Below are 21,445 nucleotides of genomic sequence, written 5' to 3' on the forward strand. Positions count from 1 at the left end.
GGCCCTTGGGGCCCTGACTTCCTCCTTACTCCAGAGGCTGCAGGAAGTCAGACCTGCCTTTCCCTCCCATGCTCAGGCCAGGTCGCAGAGAGAAGGGGCTCTGTGGGGCAGCCCCTTCTCCCAGCCTGTGCATCCTGCGTGATGGTGAGACCTACCTTGGGGTGTCTGGGGAAGTGGGACAGGCCAGCACCATGACTCCCATCCATGAGGCTGGAATAAGCCCGTTCCCTGAAAGGTAGCACCCCTGGGCTCTACTGGCATCTCTGGGGCTCGGGAGGACTCCATGCGGGGCTCCTGGCGGGGGATGAGTGCTCACAGCTGCATCCAGGACCGTGCGGAGCCATGAAATGAGCACAGGGGCGTTCCTAGCTGGTTGTCTTTTCTCCAACATTTGAGGCATCCACCCTTTACTGACGTGTAATTGACATACGATAGTCTACTAGTTTTGAGTGGATATCCTAGCGATTCAATATTTTATACATTGTGAGGTGATCCCCATGATAAGTCTAGTCACCATCTATCACCATGCAAAGTTATTACAATATTATTGACTGTATCCCCCATGCTGTACTTTTCATCACCGTGGCTTTTTTATTTTGTAAGTGGAAGTTTGTACCCCTTAATCCCCTTCACCTATTTCACCTGTCCCCTCACCCCTCCCCGCTCTGGTAACCAGCAGTTTGCTTCCTGTGTCCGTAAGTCTGTTTCTGTTTCTGTTTTGTCTTGTTTTGTTCGTTTGTGTTTTTATTCTACATGTAAATGAAGTCATACAGCATTTTTCTTTCTTTATCTGACTTATTTCACTCAGCATAATATTCTCTAGATCCATCCATGTTTTCACAATGACAAGATTTCATTTTTATGGCTGAGTAATATTCCAGTGTGTGTGTGTGTGTGTGTGTGTGTGTGTGTGTGTGTGTACATGCACCACATCTTCTTTATCCATTTATCTATCGATGGACACTTGGGCTTCCATAATTTGGCTATTGTAAATAATGCTGCCATAAACATCCGGGTACATTATCCCTTGGAATTAGTGTTTCTGTATTTTTGGGATAAATACCCAGTAGTGTGATTACTGGATCATAGGGCAGTTCTATTTTTAACTTTTTGAGGAACCTCCATACTATTTTCCACAGTTTACATTCCCACCAACAATGCACAATGGTTCCTTTTTCTCCACATCCTCACCAACACTTGTTTCTTGTGTGTGTGTGTGTGTGTGTGTGTGTGTGTGTGTGTGTGTGTATTTTAGCCGCTCTGACAGGTGTTAAGTGGTATCTCATCGTGGTTTTGATTTGCACTTCCCTGATGATGAGTGATGTTGAGCGTCTTTCCACGTGTCTGTTGGCCATCTGGAAGTCTTCGGAGAAATATCTGTTCACTTCTTCTGCCCGCTTTTTAACTGGATTATGTGTTTGGGGAGTGCTGAATTGTTTATGTTCTTTATATATTTTAGATACTAATCCCTTATCGGGTATGTCATTTGCAAATATCTTCTCCCATTCTATAGGTTCCCTTTTAGTTTTGTTGATTGTTTCCTTCCCTGTACAGAAGATTTTTATTTTGATGTAGTCCCAATAGTTTATTTCTGGTTTCATTTTTCTTGCCTCAGGAGACATACCTAGAAGAACGTTGCTGCAGCTGATGTCAAAAACATTATTGCCTGTGCTCTCTTCTAGGATTTTTATGGGTTCAGGTCTCACATTTAGGTCTTTCATCCATTTTGAATTTGGTTTTGTGTATGGCATAAGAAAGTGATCCAGTTTCATTCTTTTGCATGTAGCTGTCCAGTTTTCCCAACACCATTTGTCTAGGAGACTGTCTTTTTCCCACTGAATATCCTTTCCTGCTTTGTCGAAGACTAATTGACCATATGATTGTGGGTTTATTTCTGGGACTTCTATTCTGTACCACTGATCGAGAACACTTGTGATTTTTTGTGTGTGTCTTTTTAATAAGAGCCATACTGACAGGTATTAGGTGATATCTTGTTGTGGTTTTGATTTTGCATTTCCCTGATGATGAGCATCTTTTCATGCGCCTATTGGCCATCAGTGTGTCTTCTTTGGAAAAATGCCTATTCAAGGCCTCTGGACATTTTTTATTCGGGTTATTTGTTTTGTTGTTGTATAAGTTTTTTATATTTTTAAGATATTAACCCCTTATTGGATGTATGATTTGCAATTACCTTCTCCCATTTAGTAGTTGCCTTTTTGTCTTGTTGATAGTTTGTATGCAAAAGTTTGATGTAGTCCTATTTGTTTATTTTAGCCTTTGTTGCCCTTGCCTCAAGAGAGTGAGCCAAAAAAAAAAAATATTGCTAATACTGATGTCAAAGAGCTCACTGCTTATGTTTTCTTCTAGGAATTTTGTGGTTTCAAATCTTATATTCAAGTGTTTAATCCATTTTAAATTTCTTCCCATTGTATATCTTGCCTCCTTTGTCATAGATTAATTGACCATATGCACCTGAGGTTTTTTTCTGGACTCTCTGTTTTATTCTATTCATCTGTGTGTCTGTTTTTGTGTCAGTACCACACTATGATTACTGTAGCTTTGTAGTACAGTTTGAAACTAGGGGTTATGATCTTGCCAGCTTTGTCCTTTTACAAGATTGCTTTGGCTATTTGGGGTCTTTTGTGGTTTCATACAAATTTTAGGATTCTTTGTTCCAATTCTGTGAAAAATGCCTTTGGTATTTTGATAGGGATTGCATTGAATCTGTAGATTCCTTTGGGTATTACAGACATTTTAACAATATTAATTCTTACAGTCCATGAGCATGGTATATCTTTGCATTTTTTGTGTGTCATCTTCAATTCCTTTCATTTATGTCTTACAGTTTACAGAATACAGGTGTTTTACTTCCTTGGTTAAAGTTATTCCCAAGTATTTTATTCTTTTTGATGTAATTGTAAATGGGATTGTTTTCTTAATTTGTCTTTCTGATAGCTTATTAGTACATAGAAACAATCAATTCATGTATGTCAGTTTTTTATCTTATGACTTTATTGAATTCGTTTCTCAGTTCTAATAATTTTTTTTGGTGGAGTCTTTAGGGTTTTCTATATATAGTAGCATGTCATCTGCAAATAATAGTTTTCCTTCTTCCATTTCCAAGTTGGATGCCTTTTATTTCTTTTTCTTCTCTAATTGCTGTGGCTAAGACTTCCAATACTATATTGAATAAAAGTGGTGGGAGTGGACATCCTTGTCTTATTTCTAATCTTAGAGGGAAAACTTTCAGCTTTTCACCATTGATGATGTTAGCTGTGGTTTTGTCAGATATGGTCTTTATTGTGATGAAGTATGTTCCTTCTATACAATTTTGTTTAGAATTTTTATCATAAATGGATGTTGAATTTTGTCAGATGCTCTTTCTGCATCTATTGAGATGATCGTATGATTTTTATCCTTCATTTTGCTAACGTAGTGTATCAGGTTGATTGCTCTGTGGATGTTGAACCATTCTTGCATCCCTGGAATAAATGCTACTTGATTGTGGTGTGCAATCCTTTTAATGTATTGTTGAATTCAGTTTCCTAATTGTTGAGGATTTTGGCATCTATGTTCATCAGGGATATTGGCCTGTAATTTTCTTTTTCTTGGTGTCTTTGCCTGGTTTTGGTATCAGGGTAATCCCGGCCTCGATAAAATGAGTTTGGAAACATTCCCTCGTCTTCAACTTTTTAGAATAATTTGAGAAGGTTAACTACTAACTCTTCTTTAAATATTTGGCAGAATTTACCTGCAAAGCTATCTAGTGCTGGACTTTAGTTTTGGGAAGAGTTTTAAAATTACTGATTAAATTTTATTACTTGTAATCAGTCTATTCAGATTTTCTATTTCTTCATAATTCTGTCTCAAAACGTTACATGCTTCTACTTTTTAGTTTCATTGACCTTGCTGTTGTTTTTTTAGTCTTTATTTGTTTATTGCTGCTCCGATCTTTATTTCTTCCTTTTACTAACTTTGGGCTTTGATTGTTCTTTTTCTAGTCCCTTTAGTATAAAGTTAATTTTTTTATTTGGGATTTTCTCTTGTTTCTTGAGGTATACCTGTATAACCATGAACTTTCCTCTTAGAACTATTGTTGCTTTACCCCACAGATTTTAGAAAGTTGTGTTTTCATTTTCATTCATCTCAGGGTATTTATTTTCTCTTTGATTTCTTCATTGACCCATTGGTTGTTTAGTAACATGTTGTTTAGCCTTTATATATTTGTGTTTTTTAAAGTTTTCTCCTTATAATTGATTTCTGGTTTCATACCATCATGGTCAGAAAAGGTATGATTTCAATCTTCTTGAATTTATTAAGACTTGTTTTATAGCCTAACTTGTGATTCATCCTGGAGAATGTTCCATGTGCACCTAAAAAGAATGTGTATTCTGTAGTTTGGGGGTGAAGTGTTCTGTATATACCTATTAAGTCCATCTGGTCTAATGTGTTGTTTAAGGCCAATATTTCTTTGTTGATTTTCTGTCTGGATGACCTATCCATTGATGTAAGTGGGACATTAAAGTCCTGTACTATTATTGTATTACTGTCTATTTCTCCCTTTATGTCTGTTAACATTTGCTATATATGTGGGAGGGGAGGTTGCGCGCGTGCATGCGCGTGCACAAGCTATATATTTATATGTGTGTTGGCATAAATCCCCACCACTATCTTTAATGAAAACTAACACAAACACATTATGGAAAAGATGGTAAAATTCCTATGAGCTTTCAGGATAACATGAGAGATTTCGAAGATATTTCCTTCTTAAGACAGACACTTCAGAGTATTCCTCAGAGTTTGTACAAGTTCCCTCTCTGGGCAAAGTTTGAACAATGTTAAAATAATACATTTTCCCTCTCTGTGTGATTATTGTTTTAATAAAGATTCATTGACATTCTAAGATCCAGAAGAATCCCTCCCTGGTGGTGGGATTTAGGCCAGGTGACTGATGACAGCAGACCAGAACCCCAGAATGCTTGAGCTGGAAGGGACTGTAGATATCAAGTCAGGTTCTTTATTAACAGAAAAGGTCCAAAAAGAAAATGTGATATGAGCAAGGTCGCAGAGCTCCTTCTCAAGGGTGCCAACCCTACCTGCTTTGGAAACAACTTTAGCAACCACCGAACACCCAACCCTCCAAGATCCAGAGCTGTAGCTCGGTGGACTCATTGCCTCCTCAGGGGCAATGGAAATCTTCTTGGGTCTAGGTCTGCTGTCCATCTGTCCCTCCGCAGGTGGTTCTAGAGCCACCCAGGGTGGGTTCCAAAGCCCCAGGAAAAAGATGTGCACAAGCTGTCTACATCCAGCTTTTTGCATTACTTGCTTTCTGCTCTGTGGCCTTGGCAATGGTCTAGTCATATTCTCTCTACCCAGATATCTTTGTGGTTATTATAACCTTATTATCTTATATTAGTTACTAATTATGGCTTGTCTTCGTCAAGGTCTTAGCAGGAAACAGATGGCACACTCAGGGCTCCACCGAAGAGAGTTTAATGGGAGGACTGTTTATGGAGGGCTGGTGAAGCACCCCTAGACTAGCAACTGCAGGAAGCCATTACCACCCACGCATCCAAAAGGACAATAAGAGGAGGTGAGGCGGCATGAGCCCAGTGGGAGCTGGAACCATGGAAGAAGGGCCACTCAGCAGGAAAAACACAGCCACTGGCAGAACTGCAGGAAGGAAAGGAAGGAGTGTGGAAGAAATGCCCCACCTCTCTTTCTTCCCTCCTCCTGGCTTCTGCCAGGACCTCCTGTTGGTGAAACCCATCTGGAAGCCAGATGGCAAAGGAGCCCAGAGGAGGTGGTCCTCAGGGGATGTCCTCCCAAGTGGAGAAGAAGAGAATGGAAGGGGAGCGGTGTGAGGGACAGAGAATACCAGCACAGGGCTAATTTCCTTCTCCCATTTATCCACTCTGCTTGTAAAGTGCCACATCCGTCATCTCTCTATGGTTCTTGAGCTGAGTTCCAACTGGCTAGATATTTCATGTGGTCTGATGAGACCAAGCATCAGCCAGAACTGGCCAATTGCAGGAGAACATGTTGCAGAAAATGTTGTTGCAGTGAAGTCATGTTCTGTGAGCTTTATTTTTCACGGTTCAACAAATTCTGCCAATTTAAATTGCCCCAAACCCAATGTCTTCCCTTTTAAAAATGCCAAAAATAGGTATTTCTTCCATTTACATGAACAGTGGGTGAAGCTTAATACTGTGTTAGGCTGAGAACACCATGCCTTTGGTACTCTGGCAGGAGGCCCAGGGTCAATAAGGCCCCGGCCCAACCAAAGCTATAGGATGGGAGTAATTACTGGGGTTCATTTCATATACTAATTTGAATCACTAGATCCCTGTGCTGACAAGGATCACGAAGCTGTATCTAGCCTCAGCAGTGCCACGATTGATTAGTGATGTCTGCCATGGGCATACACAAAGCTGTGGTGGTACCAGTGCCATCTTGGACCTATACAGTGACCTAGCTTGGCTTATGGAGGAACCTCTGTGATTTTCCTACCAGCCTGTGACTCCCTGCGTTCTCATTCTTCTTTCTCTCACCCTATTGGATCACGTTGAGTGATCCCAGCCTAGAAGGCTATCCAGCCAGCTCCACCTCAACCCCTCTAGCCAGCTGACCAAGGAACTTGACCACCCTCTTCTTCACAGGCCACCACTCACGTGTACGTGACCATCGTGGACGAGAATGATAACGCACCAGTGTTCCAGCAGCCCCACTATGAGATCTTACTGGACGAGGGCCCAGACTCAATCAACGCTAGCCTCATCACCATCCAGGCGCTAGACCTGGACGAGGGGCCCAATGGCACAGTTAACTACGCCATTGTCTCAGGCAACATCATCAACACCTTCCGTATCGACAGGCACACGGTCAGCAGCTGATGGGTTTAGAAGGAGCCTCAGCTGGCTAAGGGGATTGGAAGGGATTTCAATGACATCATGGGAGGTGGGAGCAGAACAAAGATGGAGTCTGGGAGGAAAGCGTGGGGGCAGCCAGTGCAGAGGAAGCAAAGCTCGGGTGGGATGGCAACAGGGGCTCCACATCATGGCCGGGATATCAGAGCACACTTCCTGGGGTGGTCTGAGGGTATCCCATGAAGAAGCTGGTCTCCGGGGTGCCCCAGACCCACTATGCATTGATCCACCCTGTCCCCTCTGTTATCCCCCAGGGCATCATCAGTGCCACCAAGGAACTGGACTATGAGATTAGCCATGGCCGCTACACTCTGATAGTCACTGCCACGGACCAGTGCCCCATCTTGTCTCAGCGCCTCACCTCTACCACCATGGTGGGTGGGTGGGACATAGCCTCAACATGGGGGAGGACAGGGCCCAGAAAGTTCTAATGGGGAAGGGGGGAAGGGAAGATTGTCCAGGAGAAACACCTAAATCCAAGAGCCCTGTCCTGGTCTTGGCAACACAGCCAAACTTGCTGTGTGACTTGGAGGAGGTTACTGAACTTCTCTGCGTGGCTGCATCCATCAGACAGATAGATGCCTTCCTCCCCTTCATGGGAAAAGCACAAACTCTGGCCAAACCAGCGGAAGCTCATATCCCTGCTCTCCTGCTTCCTAGCTGTATGACTCTAGGCAAGTCAGTTAGCCTGCCTGAGCTTCGCTTTCCTCTTCCATGAAAGGGAGAGAGTAAAGACTTGTCAGGGGTGGGCAGAGCAGATGAGACCATAGTGTGGCAATAAATAGAAGTTTGTAGCATTATTATTTATAATACAATGCTTATGTCCATAAAAAGACTGTGACAATGACCATAACTTCTCCATACGCGTAGCTTGAAAGGCCCTCCCCATCCATGATCCCTGAGGATTCTTGCCTCAGCTCCATGAGACAGGATCATCAGACCCACTTTACGGATGAGGGAACTGGGCTGAGCACAGGGCTAGCCGGGATGCAGCCCCAGCTAAGCTTGTCCACCATCTCAGGTGCTTGTGAACGTGAATGACATCAATGACAATGTGCCCACCTTCCCCCGAGACTACGAGGGGCCATTTGATGTCACCGAGGGCCAGCCGGGGCCCCGAGTGTGGACCTTCCTGGCCCACGACCAGGACTCAGGCCCCAACGGGCAGGTGGAATACAGCATCGTGGATGGAGACCCTCTGGGTGAGTGGGGACTGAGCCGGGTGCAGAGGGCAGCATAACCTAGGGGCCTCTCCCCCACCCCACTTAGGAGCCGTGGCCTTGTGCTCTCTGGGCCTCAGTTTCCCCACCCACAAGATGATGGAAATACTCTTCTCTCCACCCTTCTTCACAGGGATATGTGAGAACATTCTGAAGTCTGAGACTGGTAGCCTTGGAGGGTCAGAGACCCCTTTGAGAGTCAGGTAGAAAATGCCCCTGCGTCATACCCAGAGGAAAGACTCCAGGGCAGAGGGAGGATGAATACCCTTGCCCCAACCCTCCAGGAACCCCCAGATGCATTCAGCACCTGGATTTTCTGCATAGCTTGTTGCCATGAACAGCCTTCACAGCCACCTCGGTGTTGGTCCTCGGGTGAAGAGGAGGGTTGGCCCTGGCCAGAGCGGTTCCTCAAGTCAGTTTCCGCTCATTTCTGCAGAGTCAGAATTCCACACTCAAAGGCCTGCCAGGGTCAGGCTGGGGACACACGTGGAGAAGGGGTCTAGGCAAGGGAGAAGTGGGGGCTGTGATGGCCACACTCAGCTCCTGCCAGTGTGGCTGTGTCAACATGCAGGCCCAGAGGGGCTAGGTCTTCCCACCTTCAAGACAAAAGCTAGAGATCCAAATCTTTGTGAAACATCCTGATTTTCACCTGATCATTCAGTAAGTATTTATTGAGCACCTATATATGTCAATCATATCCCAGGTGCCGAGGATGCAGAACGGTACAAAACAGACACAGATCCCTGCCCTCAACGGGAAGACACAGGCTTCACTTAAGTGACTGAGTAGATAACTTAGTGTATCAGGAGTGCTAAGTGCTATGGAGAGACATAAAGCCAGGAGATGGGGCATGCCATGTGAAAGCTGGAATTTTGGGTAGGGTGCTCAGGGAGGACCTGTCCAGGGAGATGACATTGGAGCAAAGACCTGAAGGAAGGAGTGGGTCATGTGGATATGTGGAGACGACCATTCCAGGCAGAGGGAGCAGCAAGTGCAAAGGCCCTGAGGCCAGAGCATGCCTGACTGTTCGCAGAGGCACATAAAGGCCCTGCGGCTGGTGTGAAGTGGAGCGAGAGGGGGAGCGGGAAGGGATGAGGTCAGAGAGGTAATAGTTCCAGATGTTCTTGGGCCTTGCTGACCATGAGGAGGACACGGCTTTGGCTCCGAGTGATCGGGGAACCATGGGAGGGCTTAGAGCATGGGAGGTACGCAATCTGACTTTGATGTTACCAGGGCCACTCTGGTTCCTGTGCTCAGAATAGACCATTGAGGTTAAGGAGTAGGAATGGGGGGGACCATAGGAGCCTGTTGCCATCACCCTGGCTACAGACGGTGTTGCTGGGACCAGGCTGGTTGCACCGGAGGCGGTGACAGTGAGGTAGACAGCTCTGGTATATTTCAGAGGTGGAACCAACAGGATGTGCTGACTTATTAGATGTGGAGAAAGTCTAAGATGACACCAGGGTTTCAGTCTGAGCAACTGGGGAGAGGGCATGACCGTCAGCTGGTGGGGAGGCTGCAGCAGAAGCAGGTGTGGGGGAAGAGGGGAAGGGAGGTGTGAGATGTCAGGTGGGGGTTAGATGCACAAGCCAGGGCTTCAGGAGGGAGGTCTCTGCTGCAGCCAAGTAACAGGGAGCCGTCAGCTCAGAGATATGCAAAGCCACGAGACGAGAGGCCCTCGCCGGGGAAGTAGACAGATGAGAGGTCCGAGGATAGAACACAGAACCTGGGCTGTATTTGCAATCAAGACGCCAAAACGCCACTTCTGTAGGGCAAGACTTGGAGGCCCTGCTATCCTGAACTTCCAGGAGGTCACTCCATTCTGGCATGCCACCCTCTCATGCCCCAAAAGTCCCTTCTCTGGCCAAGCACTGTACCTTCCTCTCCCCAAACCAGCAGAGCAAGGGACTTTCTCTGTTATTCTCGCAAACACAGAGGCTTCACCGTCTCATGGGAGGCCCGGCACCTGCTCGGGAGGCTGTGGAAGCGTCACTGAGAGGCGGCTGAGCCCCTTCCCCGTAAGAGGCCCTCACTGCCCCCAGCTTTGGGGTACAGGGCTCATACTGTATCTAGCAAACTACAGACAGCTCCATGCCATGGCTTTTGGAGTCTGGAGCCAAACGTCCCAGTGAAACTGACACATGATCACAGCCAAAGGGATTTAGGGTCTCGTGGGGCATCCTGGGAGACTGAGAGGCACCCCCCTGCCCGGAGGAGTAAGAGAAGCTTGGGGTCCCCTTCCCCCAGGAAGGAAGAGCCCAAAGATAACTTCAGGATCACGGAGCACGGCCCCATTTCAGGATAGACGAGGGAACTGGGGGAAGGGAGGGGCAACCTGGGGGCGAGCCTGACCGGCTCCCACAGGGCGCAGCCTCCGCTCCCCGCTCCAGGTTCAGTGATACCACAGCAATAACTTGCAAACCTGACATGCTACGAATCAGGACTGTTTGCTGTGGAGAGCCAGCTCAATGACCCACCAGAGGGGAAGGCCCATGCCCTGGGCCACCCAGCTCCCAGCACAGCAGCCTGAGCCTGGAGGGGCTCATGTGGGAGGGAGACATCAGGGACGACGGGGTTCCTGTAAGCCCCACTCGGCTCTGCAGAGGAGATGCGTGGTCAAGCAATAGTTGGGAAACAGGCCCTACCCGCTGGAGCCCCTCCCTCTCACCTCAGCCTTCTCGGGACCTCCAGCTGCCCCTTCCGGCCAAGCCCGCTCCTGGGACCCTTCATCCGTCCTCATCCTCCCTGAAAGTCCCCACTTCCTTCAGAGGTCTGCCTGGGTTCCTTTCTGGGTCCCTCTAACGATACCAAGACGTGCCACAGATCCAGCACCCACGAGGTGGACCAGGCCTTGTCCAGTCCCAGCGCCACTGTGCAACGGCACCTCTTTATTGGCCCATTTTCCATATGAGGACATCGAGGCAAAGTTCAGTCACATGCCCAAGGGCACATGGGAGTGAAGTCAGGATGCAGGTGGAAAGCCTCTGTTTTTAACCCCTATCTCCAAAAGGAGTGGAATGCTGGGGAGTTCCCTGGGGGCCAGCTGCCAAGGATAACGTGTCGTGGGGTCCTCGGCCTGACCGCCTCCCCGATCTTCAGTCCTTGAGCTGATCTCATGGGGGTCTAGCCCAGGGCCAGTCCCCTAGAGCCTTAGGCCTGCCCCCCTGAGCTCTCAGAACCCCTTTCCTTCCTTCAAGAGGGTGGCTGGCTTTGGAGAAAGGGCTGGAGGCCATCTGTTCGCACATGGTCAGGGGCCTAGACAGGGCTGGGAAACCCCGAAAAAGGGAATCCTCAGTTCTTGTGAGACCTTGGAGTGTCAGGCTCAGGAAATCCTGCCTCAGACAGCTTCTACCCCTCTGGGAGGGTGCAGCTGAGGGCGGGGGCCACAGAAGGGCTGTTCGTGTAGCCAGAGCAGCAGGGCCCGGGGCAGGGACAGTGAAGTAGGATGGGAAGAAGCAGGCAGAGGAAATCGGGGGCAGTTAGGGCCTTCACCCTTGCCGTGTCCCTGTGTGTTGGGTGTCCATGAGCAAGTCAGTGCCCCACTCTGGGCCTTTCCCCCAGGTGTCAGACGGAAAGTAAAGGAAGCCCCAGTCCCTGGGTGAGTGCATAGGGGCAGCCCCCGTCCTCACATCCATCCCGCCTCCCTCCCTCACTTTCCCTGCCCTTTTCCTACCACCCAGGCTCCCATCTGTTCCGCTCTACCCACTCCCTGTCCTCACTCTTCTCTCCCAAACCTCCCGCCCTGGTCCGCTCTGATGGTGGTTCTAGAAAGACCACCGTCCTGTGGATGCAGTGGGCTGAGACCCAGAGCCCCAGATTTGAACACTGGTTCTGGAATGAACTTGCTGTGGGAGCTCAGACAAGGTGTCACCCTTCTCTGGACTCTTGATTCATTTTCCAAAGGACACGAGGGCCTGCATGGTCTCTGGGGCCCCTTCCAGGCCAGTCTGAGAATCTGAGGTTCTGTAGACACTCTCAGACATCCGGCCCCCTCAGCCAGGCTGAAATAAGGACTGAAGCCAAAGGGCCAGCTGAGGGCTTTCCAAAACATCAAAGAAAAGAAGTCAGGTCTGACTAGAGGCCAAGAGGTAGGCCAGGAGGTGGCCCCGGGCCTGGCAGAACCCTGTTGACACACCAGCTGTGGCTCAAGACCAGGGCTGTATGGAGGGCAGCTGGGGGCTTCCCTGCCCTCAGTCACTCCCGCTGTGTCCTGCCCTGGTGCGTCACCACTAGCAAACTGTTCCTTGGGGGTAAGCTTTGCCCTTGCCCCATTTTCCAAGACGTGGTATCTGGAAGGAATCGCACGTTACAAAGTACCTGAGACCTTCATTAATCAGTTTCTGATCAAGAGTGGTGAAAGGGTGCTTGTGTAGAAAGGGCCCCCCCCTTTTTTGGACCTAACCATCTTACTTAGGGTCAGTCCCTGTCGTGAGCGTGGCCCAGGGAAGGGAGCTAAACCGGTGTCTCGTACGAGCAGGCCCTTGAGCACCTGCACCCCGAGCAGCTGTCTGTCCCCCTCGTTCCCGCGCTGCCCAGCCCCTGGCAGGCTCCCTGAGGATCTGAAGCTGGGGGCACGGGAGGCCCTGTGCCCAGCTGTCCCCCACCCCTGGTGAGTAAGGCAGGGCTTTCCACAGCTCCTGGCCATTCCCTGCTCACTCTAGCCTCCCCTGGGCATCACCCAGGGGAGTTTGTGATCTCTCCTGTGGAGGGGGTGCTGCGGGTCCGGAAGGATGTGGAGCTGGACCGGGAGACCATTGCCTTTTACAACCTGACCATCTGTGCCCGCGACAGGGGGATGCCTCCACTCAGCTCCACGGTGAGTCTAGGGGCTCCAGTCGGGGGGCTTCCCCTCACTGCCCCCCCGAACTCTCCGTAGAGGTTTCTATTTATATGCCCACCCTTGTGCCCAGAGAGGCCCCAGGCTGACCTGGAGCCAGTCCAGACCTGCAGAGCCCCTAACAGGCCAGCCAGTGCCTCTCGGGGCTCCCTGGGGCCTGGCAGCCATGGCCATTCAGAGCTCTCCCCACCCAGCCAGCCAGCCCCTGCACCTGTCACTCTGCCATGCCCCTCCATCCTCTGCCCCCGCTCTGCCTCTCTGCCCTTTCTGCTCGCTTCTTATCCTCACTTTCATCCTTGTGCCTTTTTTATTATCCTTTTCTTCCTCTTCCTTCTCCATGGCCGCCTGCACCTTTCCTTCGTCAATCACCCCCCTCTCCACTTGCTCGCCTGCCCCACCTCGTGCCCATCACTTCCTCCTCTTCCCCAACACGCCCCAGATGCTGGTGGGGATTCGGGTGCTGGACATCAATGACAATGACCCCGTGCTGCTGAACCTGCCCGCGAACATCACCATCAGTGAGAACAGCCCCGTCTCCAGCGTCATCGCCCATATCCTGGCCAGCGACGCCGACAGCGGCTGCAACGCGCTCCTCACCTTCAACATCACTGCAGGCAACCGAGAGCGGGCCTTCTCCATCAATGCCACGGTAGGGAGGCCAGGGTCCCTCCTGAACGGGAGGACCCTGCCCTGGAGGCTTCCTGCTCTGCCGTCTGGGCGTCTTCAGGTTCACTTTCCTCCTAGAGTCTCTGTCCTCTGCTGGGACCTGGGAGTCTCTGGGTAGCGTGGAGTCTTGGATTTCCAGCAGAGCCGTCTCGGGGGTCCCCGTCACCCCCAAGGCTTGCCATGTGTAGTGATGGGGCCAGAGCCTCAGTTCCCTTTGGTTTATTACCAAGATGCACCAGGAAGTCCTCGTTGTCGTCTTAGAGTATTTCCCGCTTCTAGCCCCCAGGGTCCTCAGGGGCCCGCCCCTTCCAGAGAGTAAGACCCAGGCATTGGCGGATCACTCTTGCCCTGGCAAGACCCTGCCAGCCCATGATGGCCTTCTAGACCATCTCTGTGGCAATTTAGGGAGAGAATTCACAGCTATAGCTCAAGCTGCAGGCGAAGCAGTTGGGCGTCTGTGGACCAGAGCCCAAAACGGGGGCCAGGTCGCTGCTCAGCTCATTGGCCCTCCACGTCCCAGACAGGGGTCATCACCGTGAACCGGCCACTGGACCGCGAGCAGATCCCAGAGTACAAGCTGACCATTTCCGTGAAGGACAACCCAGAGAACCCACGCATAGCCAGGAGGGTGAGGCTGGAGGACATGGGGGAGCAGGGCTGCACGCTGGAGGTGGCGGGCGGCATGCCTGGGGGTTAGACACGCAGGCTTCAGAGTGAGCCGGTGTGGAGTTCAAATCCCAGTTCTACCTGTCACTGGGTGTGTGGCTTTGACAAGCAGAATTCTTTCCTACCCATTCTCCTTCTCTCCTACAAAATGAAGATCACCCCTACCCCAAGGTAGTGGAAAGGACTAGAAGGAGCCAATACCTATACAGTCATCAGTGTGATGCCTGGCACGTGGCAAACACTCAATGAGCACCAGCTATCCTCTTTGCTCCCCAAACCACCGATACTTGGGCACTCACCACCCGTCACGCTCGCCTGCCCCATCTCGCACCCATCCCTTCTTCCTCTTCCCCAGCACGCCTCTGATGCTGGTGGGGATTCGGGTGCTGGACATCAGTGACAATGGCCCCGTGCTGCTGAACCTGCCCGCGAACAGCAGCATTGAGTGGGGGGAGTCGGGAAGCTGGAAGGCTGGTCCCCACCCACTGCCAGCTTGCCCTGTGGTTCTGGAGAACCGCCCCACCTCTGGGCCTTAGTTTGCTCAGCTCTGCAACACAGATAGCATCCAGGGGCATGGAGAGGTTCTAAGATAAGGACCCCACTGTGTTTTTTGCAAGGCACGAGGTACAGCACCGGGGGAGAGTCTGGTTGGGCCCAGACCGGGGTATCAGGCAGGCATGCAGGGTCTGAAAGCCGAGTCATCTTCCTGCCTGAAGTCCTTCCTTACCAGGAGATGGACCACGATTACAGGCTGATCACCTCCATCCTGTTCACGTCACAATACCTCTGTGAAGGAGTCAGGATTCCCATTCACCAGACTGCAAAACTGAGGCCCAGACAGGGAAAGTGATTTGCCCAAGGCCACCAAGTGAGCTGCTAACACAGCAGGGACTTGGACCCTGGTCTCTAGACCCTGAGTGTGGGCTTCTTAATCCTCTACGTCTGTACCCCGACCGCCCCCCTCCCAGCCCTCCTCCCACGGGAGCGTTTTGCTAGAACGTGGACTACAACTGAACCCTCCCTTGTGCCTCCCTCAGGATTTTGACTTGCTGCTGATCTTTCTGGCAGACGAGAATGACAACCACCCCCTCTTTACCGAGAGCACCTACCAGGCAGAGGTGATGGAGAACTCTCCCACTGGTAGGTGCCAGAGCCACCTGAGGGCTCCCGCTGCTGCCCGACCCACCTGGGCCCCAGATGCCTGAGGACCTCCTTGTGCTGGATAGGGGCCTGGCTGAAGCCTGGCTGGGGAGGCCTCACCGCATGGCTGACCAGAGACCCAGCAGCTGTAGAAGGATGTGGAGGGGAGGAAGGGGCACAGCTCTTGAGGGGCTGGTGGGCCCCAGGTTGCCACACCTCTTGGAGGCCAACCAAAGAGGCCATAGGTCTGCTTGGGAAAGATAGCTATGGTCACTGGTCCCCAAAGTGGACAGCTGTGATAATTGGTCCCCATTACCCCCCAAGAGAGACAAGGCGTGAAGACTATCCAGGAAGGGGGTAAGCTCACCCCTCCCTGCTCCCTCACCCCAGGAGCACAGGGCATCCTAGAGGCTTCCAGAAGCTCAGGGAGCACACAGAATCAGAGGAGGGGGGCCAAGGCGCCCCAGGTAGGCCAGCCCAGCCCCTTCCCTGGACTAGATACCCTGACCAGCCTTACCATCTCCAGAGGAACAGAACCTCCTTTTTACTGTGCCCCTGGGAGGCCCCCTCACCCCTCCTCCAGCCTCCCCAGCCCCAGAAGCTTGGATTCTAACTCAGAAAGACACGAGCTATGATGCTCCTGGTCTCTGGCTGGGCATCCCCCTCTCTGCCTCTTAATCCCGCCCGTGTGTGCGCTCACACACGCACATGCTAGTACGTGCCCATGTCGAGGTACAGGTGTGTGTGGGCTTGCTCGTGTGCACAGACACACACAGGTATGCCGGGAGGGGCCTACACAGAGCACTCCATGTGCACATATGCCCGCTTGCAGCAGCAGACAGGTGCACAACCAGGGGGATCCCTGGCCAGCCAGCGCACCTGTGTGTGTGCTCACGACTGTGAACATGGGGTCCTGCGCACATGCGGATGTCACGCATTCCTAGCCGGGCGCAGCCAGACCCCTGCAAAGAGCGTCTTGAACACCCCTGTGGACAGACTGGGCTGGATGTGCATAGCTAGACAGGGCTCACACACTCAGGGAGCCCCCGACCCTCCCACGGAGTGACCCTCAAAGGCTGCTGGGAAGGCGGGCGCGCTCCAGGCCGGCCGGAGGGGCTTGCTCACCGCTGTTGTGTTTTCTCCCCAGCAGGGCTTTGAGGCTGCTCCCCAGGCATCTGCGTCAGTCTGCCAAGGCTGCCGCAGCCCGGCCCGGGGCTTCCCCACCCCGTCCACCTCACCTCCCTCCCTCTCATCCATCGTCAGCCATGGCTCACCGGGGCTGGGGTGGGGGAGGGGGCGGGTGGGGGCCAGGTCGGCCCTGCAGTGACCCCTCTCCCCCTGGCCCAGGGACCCCCCTCACGGTGCTCAACGGGCCCATCCTGGCCCTGGACGCAGACCTGGACGTCTACGCCATGGTGACCTACAAGCTGCTGGGCTCCCAGAGTGGCCTCTTTGACATCGACAACAGCACCGGTGAGGCCTCTGTGCCGCCCCAGCACCCCCAGCCTGGCGCCAGGGCTTCCCAGCCCCTAGACCTAGGGCCTCCCTTCTCAGCACTAGATCCTGGCTCTCCGGGGGGACCCCATGCCTCACAACCCAATTTTGCAGCTGGACTAAGTCCCCTGGGGCCGGGCAAGGGGCGCCAGCAGGAGGCCTGGAGCCAATCCAAGGGACCTACTGGTGCATGAGCTCTCCGCCCAGGCAAAGGGCCCCCCAACGCACTCCCTCCATCTGCCGTGCCCCAGGCAGAGGCTCAGGACCCTAGTCCACAGAAGCAGTCGAAGGTCTATCCTCAGACCACATCCAAAGTTCCCCAGAGACCGTGTCCGGTCCTGGACAGGAGGCCAGCTTGGTGACAGGTGACAACAGGGAGCGATACGCTGGCGAGCCAGTCAGTGCTCCTCTCTGGGTCCCTCGTCCTAGGCAAGACTCTGGAGCATGGCAGAGGGCACCTGGGGAGAGATCATCCCAGGAAACTGGCCGCCGGGGGCCCTGCCTAAACGCTGCTTGTTGAGCCTTTCGGGGAAGAAAGTCACTATGTTCTCCTCCCTGCTCCTCTTTCGTCTCTTTCCCCTATCTCGCCCGTGTCTCTCTCAATCCCCTCCTGGCTGGCTCTTGCCCCATCTCCCCACTGTACCCTTTTTCCTTTGTGTCTCCCCGGCTGGTGGTGCCGGGTGCCAGGCATGGTGACAGTGAGGTCAGGTGTCATCATTGACCGGGAGGCCTTCTCAACCCCGGTCCTGGAGCTGCTGCTGCTGGCTGAGGATATCGGGCTGCTAAATGGCACAGCTGACCTGCTGGTCACCATCCTGGATGACAATGACAACTGGCCCACCTTCAGCCCTCCCACCCTCACAGTCCACCTGCTAGAAAACTGCCCGCCAGGTAAGCAGGGCCCAGGCCCCAGGCAGGAGCTGCTTGGTGGTCCACAGGGATTGGAGCCTCACAGGTTGGAGGCAGAATTCACCCAGTTGGGGGGGAAGAAGGGCAGTAGGGTGGGCAGAGAGAGCACTGGAGAGGGAGTCAGAAAAACCAGGCGGCCCTCAGCTCCCTGCTCTGATCCACAATGTTTATCTGTAAAATGAGATTATTAAGATATGTTCCATCCATGTCCCTGGACGGAAAGACTGTTTTAAAGTCAAAATGGGGATGAATGTGATTCCCATCAAAGTCAAATTTGATTTTGAGGGTATATTTGTTTCTACGGGTCATCTGGAAGAGTAAGAACATTTTGAGATAGAAGTAATAAATAAGGCAGATTCACCTTACCCGATATTAGAACATGTTACAGAACTACAGTATTTAAAACCACATGATATGAGCACAAGACTCTGGGGCAAAGTAGCCCAGGAACGGACACGGATAAATTAAGGAAAGTAATATTATGTGCTTAAGGAAACAACGAAGGGGGCCTTGCTGGCTCAGTTGGTGGAGTGTGGACTCTTGTTCTTGGGGTTGTGAGTTTGAGCCCCACATTAGCCTTAGAGATTACTTAAAAATCTTCAAAAAAAAAAAAAAGGAAACAATGAAATCAGTTGTGAAAACTAATTGTTTAATGTGCAAAATATCTATTAATATTTAGTGCAGATTCTCACCCCACATCAGACACCAAAATGAAACCTAAAGATGTTCTAGAGAAAATACAAAAGAACAGAAACATTTACAAACAAAAGAAGAAACTTTAGGTGAATATTATTCTGATTTCTGATAAAGAGGTTCTAAGCGTACGAAAAATAAAACTCAAAAAGGGAAAACTATTAAATTTTGATGCATACTAAGTTAAATTTCTTTACACCAAACAGTAACAACCAATATTGCAAGGCAAACAAACTGAGAAAAAGATATCTGTCACCAATTATCATAATTACATAATTTACATAAATTGACAGGTAAGTGGACAAAGGTCAAAAGCAGACAATTTGCAGAAGATATTACTAATTGTTAAATTATTAAAGATTTTTCAATCTCTCAAAAAATCCTAAAATGTGAAAGAAAACGAGAGTTACCTACAAAGTTGCAAACATGCAAATTGTATAAAAGATAACCACTGGTAAGACTGGCAAGATGGCGCCCTTGGGAACCACCAACAAGTGTATCCTGGTGTAAGGTGTTTGGAAGAGGCCACTGTGTTCAACCACTCCCCTTTCCCATCCCCACAGGATTCTCAGTCCTTCAGGTCACAGCCACAGACAGGGACAGTGGCCTCAATGGGGAGCTGATCTACCGAATAGAAGCTGGGGCTCAGGACCGCTTCCTCATCCACCCAGTCACTGGGGTCATCCGTGTTGCCAATGCCACCATCGACAGGGAGGAGCAGGACTCCTACAGGCTGACAGTGGTGGCCACCGACAGGGGCACCGTCCCTCTCTCGGGCACGGCCACCATCACTATCCTTATCAACGACATTAATGACTGCCGCCCTGAGTTCCTCAACCCCATCCAGACGGTGAGTGTGCTGGAGTCGGCGGAGCCAGGCACCGTCATAGCCAACATCACCGCCATCGACCGTGACCTCAACCCAAAGCTAGAGTACCACATCATCGGCATCGTGGCCAAGGATGACACTGACCGCCTGGTACCCGACCAGGAGGATGCCTTTGCTGTGAATATCAACACAGGTACAAGGGCCTGCTCCCCTCTCCCCCCACTCCCGACTCCCTGCCCCAGTCTCCTGGCCTCTGCTTTCTTCCTGATCTTCCTTTCTGTTCCTCCCCTTCCCTCAGCTCCTCCTACTACTCTCTTCCCCCACCCCCAGCACCACACTATTCCCTCTCTTTTCCCCCTCTTCCCTGGCTCCTTCCCTCTCTCCTAGCTCCTCCTCCTTCTCCTCGCATCAGCTCCAGCTCTTTCAGATTCCTTCACTCTACCAGTGTTCTGTGAGAATGCCCACCTCACCACACTCTTGCCAGTACTAAATACTGCAAAGCTTTCATGTTTGTAATTATATAGGAAAACATACCTTGTTCTCATATGTCTCTCTTTAATAACCAGGTGGTTGAACACTTTCTTCATACGTATGCTAATCATTTAAGTCATCTGTAAATTTATATATATATATATATATATACACATACCCCCTTGATGATTTTCTTACACTATCACAAAAGAAGAAAGTGTGGCTTATCTTTCCTGATCTATGTAGCTTATTACAATCTTGATGGTTTTACCATTTTCCCAAAAGTCCCAAGAGGGGACACAGGACCCCTACAGGTATACCCTTGAAAGGCCCAGAAGAGTGACAGAAAAACTAATAAGGCCGTGACAAAATTCTAAAAACCATTGTTATTCAGGGAAATGCATAGTAAAACAGCAATGAGATATCAATTTTCGGTATGTAATTAGCAGATATTAAGATGCTGGACAGTATTGAGTATTGGTGTCGATGTGGGGACATGAGGAAGCTCACACACTACTGTAGGAGTGTAGACTTGCACCATCCAGACAGGAATGTAGCACAAAGTACACTCGGACCCCATGATTCAGTAATTCTGCTCCTGGGTGTATGTCCCAAGGACATTCTCAGGTCAGTAATGGCACTATATGCCATGTTACCTGCCACGTTATTGGTGCCGGGAGTTGGAGGCCACCTGGGCATCCATCCCTAGGAGACTGGAGAGTAAAACATGGTGGGTATACACCATGAACACGACGCAGCCGTCAGAAGCAATAGATTAGATTCACAGAGAAATGTGGGAGGACCTTAAAAATAAGTATTTACTGAAAGAGTAAGAAATAGAATGGGATGGAGATAGATATATCTCACAATCCCATTTGTGTAAATGTAAAATACACATACAAGAAACAATACATGATTTTCAGGAACACTTTGAAACAAAAAATATACTTCAGTCCATTACAGTGATTGACCAAGGGGAGAAGAAGGGAGAGGAGTATGGGAATAAAAGGGAATGGATACATACATAAAACAAGAGTGGTACCAGTGACCACAGGGTGCAATAAACCAAAGAGTATGATTCGCTCAATATGCACCTGAGGCCCAAAAGAAAAAAGAAGACAGGAAAACCAGGAGCACTAGAAGAATTTAGATGGGTTAGCCATGCCCCAGGTGAGCAGAATTCCTGTGCAGTGATTGGTCAGGACCATGGAGAGCTGCTCAGTGCCCTGCCCCACTTCATGCTCTACCAAGGCCTCTACCACTTTTCTCTTCTCTGTTCTGCCTCCCTCCAACTGACTCACTTCTCTCTATTTTTCTTTCCAGTGTCTTCTCTACCCCCTCTTCCTCGTGCTTTCCCTACCTCCCTTGGCTTACCTTTCCTCCCCTTTCTTCTTGCCAGAGCCTCAGCTCCCTGAGTTCTCCTATCCAATGGGGCTCCCACTTGCTCCCCTGGCTTCCTAAACCACCCCCCTTCCCTTCCACTCCCTTCCCTCAAACCACCTGCCCTGGTCTGCTCTGAATCTGACTGTCCCCCATGCTCTGCTCCATCCCCTCTGCACCCTGAACTAACTGATGTTAACCCTCTTCTCTCTTC

General features: G+C 50.6%; 1 protein-coding gene across 1 annotated transcript in view; it reads left to right on the plus strand.

Annotated features, from left to right (window-relative positions):
- Window positions 1-21,445, plus strand: part of CDH23 (cadherin related 23) — a 392,002-nt gene that overhangs the window by 353,459 nt on the left and 17,098 nt on the right. The window contains 10 exon segments of the mRNA XM_034663592.1: window positions 6,660-6,881; window positions 7,181-7,300; window positions 7,948-8,128; window positions 12,829-12,962; window positions 13,423-13,632; window positions 14,170-14,277; window positions 15,353-15,455; window positions 16,803-16,928; window positions 17,637-17,840; window positions 19,115-19,573. Coding sequence (XP_034519483.1) covers window positions 6,660-6,881; window positions 7,181-7,300; window positions 7,948-8,128; window positions 12,829-12,962; window positions 13,423-13,632; window positions 14,170-14,277; window positions 15,353-15,455; window positions 16,803-16,928; window positions 17,637-17,840; window positions 19,115-19,573 — 1,867 coding nt within the window.

The sequence above is a fragment of the Ailuropoda melanoleuca genome, chromosome 6, assembly GCF_002007445.2.
Source record: "Ailuropoda melanoleuca isolate Jingjing chromosome 6, ASM200744v2, whole genome shotgun sequence".
Classification (NCBI taxonomy): Eukaryota; Metazoa; Chordata; class Mammalia; order Carnivora; family Ursidae; genus Ailuropoda; species Ailuropoda melanoleuca.